The sequence below is a fragment of the Mus pahari genome, chromosome 12 (assembly GCF_900095145.1).
Source record: "Mus pahari chromosome 12, PAHARI_EIJ_v1.1, whole genome shotgun sequence".
Lineage (NCBI taxonomy): Eukaryota > Metazoa > Chordata > Mammalia > Rodentia > Muridae > Mus > Mus pahari.
The window spans coordinates 17,357,717-17,367,909 of NC_034601.1; the positions used below are offsets into that span (position 1 = coordinate 17,357,717).

A 10,193-nucleotide genomic window follows, 5' to 3' on the forward strand; every position below is an offset into this window, starting at 1 on the left:
AAAAAAAAAAAAGAAAAGAAAAAGGTTACCATAGAACCAGCTGTGGTCTAAGACCAGAATGTTGACAGACAGCTTATAATCAGCTGGGATACATAACAAGAGTCTCAGAAAAAAATGAAAGTAAATGTTTACATATATATGTATATGTTATGTGCAGTATATTGTAGCAATCATAATAGCTTTCCTATTTTGAGATGCTGTGTGTCACCTGGGTGTCTTACACGGTCTTCTGTTTTCCTAAGGTCTGCCACACAGCCGTGGGGAATTAGTGGAAGTAACTTAGAGGAGGGCAGGGGCTGGTAGACTTCAGGTTTGGCTCAGCATCACTAGACAGAACAAAACCGAGGATCTGCCTCACTTCGAGGCTTGTATTCTTCCCTTTAAAATTCACTTCTCAAGAATAAAAAAACTAATTGTTTTATTCTGTCCATCTTAAAACGGCACTTAAGCAAGGAACCATTTTTCAAATGTCATGGTAATGATGCAACTGTCCACAAAAAGCCATTTCTTCCAGAGATAAACAGTCACTACTTGTCACACAGGCATGCCCATGATACAGGGTCAGAGGTAATTTAAAAAAACAAACAAAAAAATGTGTGTGTGGTGTCCCTATGTGTTTTTGTACACATGTACCAGCATGAACTTGGCGGTCTGAGGACAACCTCCTTGCCTCAGATGGATTCCAGTGACCAAACTCAGGTCATCAAGTTCAGTGGCAGCCAGCACCCTTCCTGGCTGAGCCACCTCACAGACCTCAGGCTGACTTGTTGGTCTTTGTTTCCTGGTGCTGGGGCATGCCACACAAACACTACCATTGAGCTACATCCTCTGTTCTGGGTCCTCGATTTGTTAGCTAGTTGTTCCATAAAGAGGAAGCACACCATTAAATGAGGACTCTGCTGCCACGTCCCTCCTTCCCAAGTTCCCAGTTGGCTCCTCCTGAGACATTTGGATACAGCAGACATTTATCCTTTTTATTTTCTCAGCCATAGTCTTGCTATGCAGCCTTGACACCCAACCATGAACATCACCCAATCCCCCCACATGTGCCAAATGACAGATAGGAACCCAGCACGTCTTTTCGACGTATCTGGGAGATCCACCCACCAAAAGCCAGGAGGAGGCCAGGGGTGCTCTGAATCTCATCCCAGGGAAATAAGAGAAAGAGCTGGGCTACCCTGGAAACTAAGTGTCACAAACTAGATCCACAGCGGCGGCAGGGTGGGGGTGGGGTGGGGACAGCGACTGAATGTCTTGGGGCCACGGGCAAAGACAGGAGTATTACCGTCAGTGTCTGAGTGGATGATGTCCACGAACAGAGCGTCGCTGGGGTCTAATCTGTCCTCAGGAGGTCTCCCGTTGAATAAAGGGCCTGCGGGGTCAAGACCTAAAAGAAAAGCAGAGCAGCTTGGCGGTCCCACGCCATGAGTCACTGCTCTTTGCCCTCGGGGAAGCTGCAGGGCATGCTTGGGTGAGTAATCGCTAGCTAGCATCATCCCATCATGCACTCAGGACGCCTGTCCACAGCCTGTAGCTTTTTCCCACAGTGTGGACGGTTATTCTGACAGTGGCTCTGAGAACAGCGCCTGGAGGAGGCCGGGTTGGGGAAAGCCCCATAGCATGGAGTCAGCTTAGATAGAAATGCTCCTCTGGCAAAAACCGTCAGAGAGAGAGGGAAAGAAGGTAGGGCTGGCAATTAAACCCAGGACCTTATCTTCTGCATGAAGTTACACCCAGCTACATCCCTAGCCCTGGACAAAGTTCCATCCTATCACTCAAACCAGCCTGAATTAGCTATGTAGCCCAGGCTAAGCCTCTAACTGGATTTTCATCTGCCTCAGTCTCCTGTGTGTCAGGATTAATGGCATCTATCACTTCCCTGATCTTCCCCACTCTAGGGACTTCGGAAGCCCCACTCGGCTGGCTCAGCTTTCATTCACTTACTAACTCCCAGGGGGTTCCGCCATCCTGGCCAGAGCCTAGCCCTCCATCTGCTCTGGTCTCTCAGTCCCTAGCTGAGCCAATTCACCAGGAAGCTGTGGGATTCTCTGGAGAGACTGGGTTTGGAAGAGCACTGTATCACATTATCATCGGCAAATCAAATGCATCCCATAATGCCTGAACTGATTCTTGGTCTTGGTCAGGGTAACCGGGCTTCATTTCCACAGGAGTGAAATGCCTGGAAAATCATGCTTGAGATTCTAGAACCACAACATGAACTCTGACATAATCCCCACTTACTAGAGCCCAGTGCAAGGAGTGCTTTAAGGGGATCTTCTTTGGTGCTGGAGGCTAAAGCCCATGCCTCGTGCATGCTAATCATGTGCTACCACACCGCTGTCCCCCTAGTCCCTCTGGATGCTTTTCTAAGGACATCTCCCCTTCCTGTGTTCCATGCACACTCCAGAGGCAGCCCCTGAGGTTCTGTTTCCTATTTTCTTCTCTCCCAGAGTCCTTGTGGTTCCTTGAAACATCTCTCCTTTCCTTGTCCCTCCACCCCCAGCTTTCTTCTTCTGTCCTCTCCAACTGAAACTGGTGTGGGAGGGTGTGAGGTAACTCCTAGTCACTCAAGACCAACAGGTGGCCTCAATACAACAGGCCCCAACACAGTAGGAAAAAACTCCACAGTCTTGGAGAGAATTTACCCAGAAACCTCCCCCTCTTCTCATCAGACAGCACCAGCTACTTTCAGGCCAAAAAATATAAATAGTAGGTGCTCTGACTTAGAGCCTTCTGTTGATCTAGATAAAACATTTAGACCAGGGAGGGCACTGAGAGTCGTGGAAGCTATCCACATGCTAGCACATATAAAATGGAGGGAAAAGTATGGTCCAGAACCTGAATCCAATTTGCAGTTAAAAGTTTCTAGCAGTTACCTAATGTGTGTGTGTGTGTGTGTGTGTGTGTGTGTGTGTGTGTGTGTGTGTGTGTGTGTGTGTGTTGCATGCATGTGCATATGCATATTAGCAAGTGTATGGGCACATATGTGTGTGCATATGGAGTCCAGAGGTTGACTCTGGGTGTCAGCTTGCTCTAAGTTCTTCTTACCTTCTGACTCTCCCACCCCAATGCTGGGATCACAGGTGAGTCACACTGGTGACAAGGAGTTGGGGATCCAAGCTCTGGTCCTCACACTTGCATGACAAGTGCTTTTATCTGCTGAGACATTTCCCAGCCTAAAATGTTCTTAAAACAAATGGGAATTGACTTAAGAACGCGGACTAGGGCTGGTGAGATGGCTCAGCAAGATGCTGTTCTTTCAGAGGACCTGGGTTTAATTCCCAGCACACAACCTGAAGATCTGCTGCTGTCTTCTGGCCTCTGCAGGCACCTGCACATACTACCTGTCGTGCACACGCGCGACACACACACACACACACACACACAAAACTAAAACTAATTTTTTTTTTAAGACTGTAAGCCTGGGGATGTAGCTCAGATCATAGAGTGCTTGTCTTACATGCAGTGATGTCCTGGGTTCAGTTCCCAGCACACAAAAAAAATATTAAATTAAAAAATTTAAATTTTAGCCAGGTACAGTGGCGCATACCTTTAATCCCAGCACTTGGGAAAACAGAGAAAGGTGAATCTCTGTGAGTTTGAGGCCAGCCTGGTTTACAAAATGTGTTCTAGGACCGCCAGGGCTGTTACACAAAGAAACCAAAAAAGAAAAAAAAAAATTTAGTTTTAAAAATTATATACTTAAACCAGACATGGGAGAACTTAAGAGGCTAAGTAAGAAAGGAACATCTCAGATTCAAGGCCAGCTTAGGGTACAAGTGAATTCAAAACTAATCTGGGCTTCAAAACTACATCTTTCTCAAAAAAGACAAAACAAAACAAACAAAACTGGGTCATTGATGGCTCAGTAGGCAAAGGCTCTTGCCACCAAGCCTGACAAGCTGCATTCAATCCCAGGACCTGTAGGGTATAAGGAGAGACCCGACTCCTGTAAATTGTCCTCTAACTGTCACACGCTTAGTGTGCCACACCCCACACATATGTACACACACAAAATATATAGAACAAAAATTTAAAAAATAAAAATATTTTATATTTTAATTAAAATTATTTAATATCTAACTATAAAAGGATAAAATAGTACTCGAAAAATAAAAATAAACAAAACCAAACCAGTCAGGTATGGTAGATCACACTTGTAACCCAGCACTTAGGAGTCTGAGGCAGGCTTACTGAGTTTGTAGGTCAACCTGGGCTGCAGAGTAAAACCCTGCTTCAACACAACAAAACGAACAAACAAAATAATTCATCTTGTTTATCCAGCATATCTAAAAATTGCCATGCCAATACATTCACTAATAAATGTGAGATTTGATTTTCTTTCTTATTTCCTCTTTCTGAACCTTCGTCTTCAAAAGCCAGTGCTTATTTTGCACCTAACAGCCCATCTCAGTTTGCACTGACTTCATTTCAAGTGTCCAGTGGCTACAGGGACCTAACAGTTACTGTATTGTTTGTGATCGGACACAAGTCATTGTTATTTCCTGAGACCAGGGTAGGTCAGCCCAGCACCTGTTTGACCCTTCACCCTGCTGTCTCTTTGTCAGTCTCCTCTTTTCTGCTTTCTTCTCCAGGTACAGCTCTTGGTTTGGCTTCTCATTAGCTTCCTCCCCTCCTTCCCTCCCTTCCTTCCTCCCTCCCTCCCTCCCTCCCTCCCTTCTTTTCTCCCTCCCTCCCTCCCCTTCCTCCCCTTTCTCCCTTCCTCCCTTCCTCCCTTCCTCCCTTCCTCCCTTCCTCCCTTCCTTCCTTCATATGTTTGGTGCTGGGTTGAAACCAGAATCTTATGGATACCAGGCCCAGACAAAAATAGGTGCGAAATAAGCATTGGCTTTTGAAGAGGAAGGTTCAGAAGGAAGGAAAAAGAAAGAATAGTGAATGTGACAGATCACATTCCACCCCGTGACCCAGTGAGCACACCCAAGCAAGGACACTGGGACTCAGAAGTCTCCCAACACAGCTGGGACTAAATTTGAGGCTCGGAGATGGTGAGGAGAGAACTGGGGGCATCCATGGAGGTAGACAATTGATTTGTGGACAGAAAGTTGAGTCCAGGTCTGGGGCTAGGTCACATGGGCTAGAGTAGCAGAAAGCTTGGCTTGGGGAATTTCTGTAATTAGAGTCTAGGGATGCTGCAGTTCGCGTGGTCAGGAGGGCACAGGGGAGAACGTGGTGCTTGGGTAGAACGAAACTCTTGGCTTAAGGGTCCATCTGGTCCATTTCTTCCTAGCTCGGTGATCAGTGACCTCCAGTGGGCAGTGACATCATTAGTCACTCCCAAGGAAATCAGCATAGAAAGCAGCAAGTGTATAAGCAGTCACTTATACACACAGCATGGGAAAGACACAGTCCCCTCTATCAGAAAAGGGATTTCTAGGGTGGGGCAAACCCAAGCCTCTGTCCTTCTAAGTGTGAGCTCTCTCTCTCTCTCTCTCTCTCTCTCTCTCTCGTTTGACATTGCTTTTAAAATATATAGTTATAATAATACATTCTGAACTTTTAAAACTACTTTGGTTCCCTAGGAAGGTAGAGAAATTCGATAATTAAGATAGCCTTGGCTTTTGGGAAAAGTAAAAAAAAAAAAAGAATCCAAGACAACCCCCGGGAAGCCATGCCAGCAAGTTGGGTGCAGGGAAGGGGATTTGGGGCTCAGAGGTTACCACACCCCCCAATATGTGTTTGGAGTCATTTACATGTTCTCCCCTTCCACGCACTTCTGTGTTACAGTCTCCCTAAATTTAAAAGCCTGTGCATGAGGATGAATCCCAGGAAAGGTGAATGATAGTCTCCTGAAAGCTGGAGCCCAAACTCAGGCCTGGGAAGAGCTGTGGAAAATTCCTCAGCTCTAGACAAGAGATCCAGAAAGAGTCTTTGTTCTTTAGGGTTTGACCTCGTGCAATTCCGGTCTTTTCAATCACATTTGCTGGAAAGCTGGTATTTAGCCACGAATTTCCCGTCTCCTTTTCCGTCCATGAGTCTACAGCCATGCCTGGTGAGTTGCTCTCTGGGCACAGATCAGATCCCCATGAGATATTGGTAGGGGGTTACCATAAGAAAAATAAGGTCGGGCTGGTGAGATGGCTCAGTGGGTAAGAGCACCGGACTGCTCTACCAAAGGTCCTGAGTTCAAATCCCAGCAACCACATGGTGGCTCATAACCATCCTTAACCATCTGTAACAAGATCTGACGCCCTCTTCTGGAGTGTCTGAAGACAGCTACAGAGTAATTACATATAATAAATAAATAAAGCTTTAAAAAAAAAAAAAGAAAGAAAAGAAAAATAAGGTCACCACCAAGCTTTTCTGTGACATACACAGTCTGCAAAATGTGCTACATGGGCTGAGGTCAATCTTGCCTGTGTGGTGGTGGTCTCCCAGAGAATGGCTGCCCAAGTGAGACCCCTGATAACCGACAGGAACCTTACCTGTGACTCTCCCCAGCTTCCCCTCATACATCTCGCCAACAAATCCAGCTATGTGGGCTCCTAGACTTACTCCAATCATGTAAATGGTGTCCAGAGAAGCTCCTTTGGCCTAGAAGTTCATTAATAAATTGTAAGAGTTCAAGAAATTGACCACACTTGCAGAGATTTCCTGTGTACTTTGGAGGAATAGTCCCAAGTGATTTATATCTATTCTCACTTGGACTATTTTGTGTGTGGGTAGATATGCATGCACATCTACACACTTATTTGTAGAGGTCAGATGTCAAAGAGTCACGTGTCAGGCTGGAGGGATAGCTCAGTGGCTAGGAACACTTGTTGCTCTTGCAGAGGAGCCAGGTTCGATTCTCCGCAACCACATAGCAGCTCACAACCGTATGTAATTCAATTCCAGGGGCTCCAATGCCTTCTTCTAACTTTTGTAGGCACCAACACATGCATGGTGCACACATATACATGCAGGCAAAATACTCATATACATTTAAAAAAAAAAAGAAGAAAGAAGAAAGAAGCCTTTCTTTTTAAGTTAGATGTCTCCCTCAATTCCTCTCCACCTCATTTTTTGAGACAGGGTCTCTCACCAAGCCTAGAGTTAGCTGATTTGGTTAGACTAGGCAACAAGCCCTAGGGAGTCCGCTGTCTCTGCTTTCCTGGGTCAGGGATTACAAGAATGCACTGTTTACTGCTGTGCCCAGATTTTTCGTTAGGTTCTGGGGGTTGAAATCGGGTCTTCTTGCTTGTACACCAAGTGTTTATCAACTGAGTCAACTCCTAAGCCCCTATTGTCTCATTTGAATGTCGCAAGAGGGCTGGAGAGGTAGCTTGGCCAAGGCAGAAAAAGAGGGGAAGTTGCAGCCTCCTGCAATGTCAATACAACTCCTTTAATACACAAATAAGGAAATTGAAGCCCAGAGTTGAGGTCATCTGACCCAGTGGGGAGGGTACGGAGCAGGATTCAAACCAACCTGCTAGCCCCAAATTTGTGTCGTTTAGTGTCTCCATTCCTGATACACCCTGCTGGATGCCAAGCAGAGACATGCTTAGGGCTTCCAGATAGGGGGAGAGACGATGAAACAATTTGATGAACTCCTAATGGAGTCACTGTCCCGGGGAAGAAAAGGTGAGGGAAGGTAGACCTCACTGAACACAGGCTGCAGGCAGCTCTCTCTGAGCCACCAAATGTTAGCCTGCTTGCTGAGGTGCTCACAAAAAACTCATGTCACCACCAGCTACTGGGGTCACCACATGGGGGGGTCTCTTTGAAATGGCTCTGACTTCGTGTGATATTGTTTTGTTTTGTTTTTCAAGGCAGTTCCTCGTTGTAGACCTGGCTATTCTGGAACTTTCTCTGTAGACCAGATTGGTATTGAACTCACAGATCTGCCTGCTTCTGCCTCCTGAGCCCTGTGATTGAAGACTTGTGCCACCACAACCTGGCTCAAGTCACACCTTTGTTAGGTTAAAGGGGGCGGGGCACTGACTGTCCCGCTGAACCATGTGTTTTCACTGTGGTTGGCAATAATCTAGGTGTTAGTAGCTTGGTCTTTTAGCTGGACAAGCTACAGACGTTGAAGGAGCACCAGACATTTAAACTAACAACCCTAGGCAGAGCCTCTCCTCCTTAAAGACATCCTCACAGTAGTCACAAAAGGATGCTCCTTTCACAAGGCTTTTTGCCATTAGCTACAGAAGATTATGCAGACTTGAGATCTACAACATTTAAAACCAGAACATTACCCCATGCCCCTTGGCTGTGGGGGTGGACAACCCACAGAGCCACACCCTCTTCCCTGGGTTTATTCAGATTCGCACAATGTTACAAAATATTACAAAGTAGCCACTCCCTACCCAACCCCAACCCCCCCATCCAACCAAGTTGGCTTTAAGCTTCCAAACCAGCCACTAAGGTCATCTAAGACAAGTCTTTCTTACCAACATCTGGTCGATAAATTCCTTCAAAATCGAAGCTACTTGTTTGGTCTTGCTAGACGCATGGGGGTATATCACAGTCGTCGCTCCTCGATTCCAGTCGACAACCACCACATTCATCTCTTGTACGCTGATCAAACTCTGTACCAGCTCCTCCATCCAAACCGGAGGGGAGCCTGTTGGCCGGAAACCGTGGATGATAAAAGTGGTTTTCCTGGTCACATTTAAGCTCCCCAGAGCTGTGGAGTTGATGACCTGTGCACAGGCCTGGTCTCTCTGTGTGTACAGCATCAGTCTCACGGATAGTCCGGTACCAACCACCGCACTGTGGAAGCTCAGTCTGGTGAAGGATGGGCATGTTTCATCCGTGTCTGGGAATGAGAATTAGAATGGCATCATGCAGTGCCTCCTAAGCAAGACAGTGCTGTGATCTGCTCTGTGGTGCGCTTACATTCCTCTTACAGAACCTCCCCACAGCGCCTCCCCAGAGCCTGGAGCTAGCTCGGTGAAGCTGAAAAAGTCATCCTTAATCCAGTACTTCTAAGTAGTGATTCCTGGTTTGTCGGGACATCTTTCCCCAGACTCCTTCAAGGTTGAAAGCAGAAGTTAGTTCTATAAGAGAGCAGGCTGAGCAAGCCAGGGGAAGCAAGCCAGTAAAGAACATCCCTCCATGGCCTCTGCATCAGTTCCTGACCTGCTTGAGTTCCAGTCCTGCATCCTTTGGTGATCAACAGCAGAATGGAAATGTAAGCCGAATAAACCCTTTCCTCCCCAACTTGCTTCTTGGTCATGATGATTTGTCCAGGAATAGAAACCCTGACTAAGACAGCTTGGTTCTCCCCCCTCCCCACTTCTCCCCCATCTCTCTGCCTACAGATCAGGATGTAGCTCTCAACTTCTCAAGCACCATGTCTGCTATGCCTGTCCTCATGCTCCCTTTCATAATAATAATGGACAAACCTCTGAAACTATAAGCCAACCCCAATTAAACACTTTCCTGTATAAGAGTTGCTGTCCTGGTGTCTTTTCACAGCAACAGAACAATGACTAAGTGTCTTAGTTAGGGTTTTACTGCTGTGAACAGACACCATGACCAAGAAAAGTCTTATAAAAACAACATTTAACTGGGGCTGGCTTACAGGTTCAGAGGTTCAGTCCATTATCATCAAGGGGAGCATGGCAGTATCCAGGCAGGCATGGTGTAAGCAGAGCTGAGAGTTCTACATCTTCATCTGAAGGCTGCTAGCGGAAGACTGACTTCCAGGCACCTAGGATGAGAGTATTAACCCACAGTGACACACCTACTCCAACCAGGTCACACCTCCAAATGGTGCCACTCCCTGGTTCAAGACTATACAAACCATCACACTAAGAGAGTCATAAAAGGGAAAATATCAATTCTTAGAAAATCTAACTAAATATAACTAAACATTTAAAGGTAAAGGGCCAGACAAATGATTCAGAAAATATAAACAGCTAACTGATGATGAAATCTGTGTGCCACAATGTTAGGAATAAATCAGTCTCGGGCTGCAGAGTGGGTATAGTGGTTGAGCACAGGCTCGAGGCCAGGGAACCAATGAGTAAGTCTGCACAGAGGTGTGTTACTGCAATGTGTGCTCTCCTATTCTTGTAGCTTTTCCAAAAATGTTCACTTATGGGCTGGTGAGATGGCTCAGTGGGTAAGAGCACCCGACTGCTCTCCCAAAGGTCCGGAGTTCAAATCCCAGCAACCACATGGTGGCTCATAACCATCCGTAACGAGATCTGACGCCCTCTTCTGGAGTGTCTGAAGACAGCTAC

At 46.4% G+C, this 10,193-nt stretch overlaps 1 protein-coding gene across 1 annotated transcript in view; it reads right to left on the reverse strand.

Annotated features, from left to right (window-relative positions):
* The window catches only part of Liph (lipase H), a 37,949-nt gene that overhangs the window by 18,970 nt on the left and 8,786 nt on the right, over positions 1-10,193 (reverse strand). Inside the window, exons 2-4 of the mRNA XM_021210007.2 lie at positions 8,394-8,761; positions 6,444-6,552; positions 1,286-1,387 (exon numbers count right to left, since the gene is read on the reverse strand). Coding sequence (XP_021065666.1) covers positions 1,286-1,387; positions 6,444-6,552; positions 8,394-8,761 — 579 coding nt within the window. The remainder of the gene's footprint in view (positions 1-1,285; positions 1,388-6,443; positions 6,553-8,393; positions 8,762-10,193) is intronic.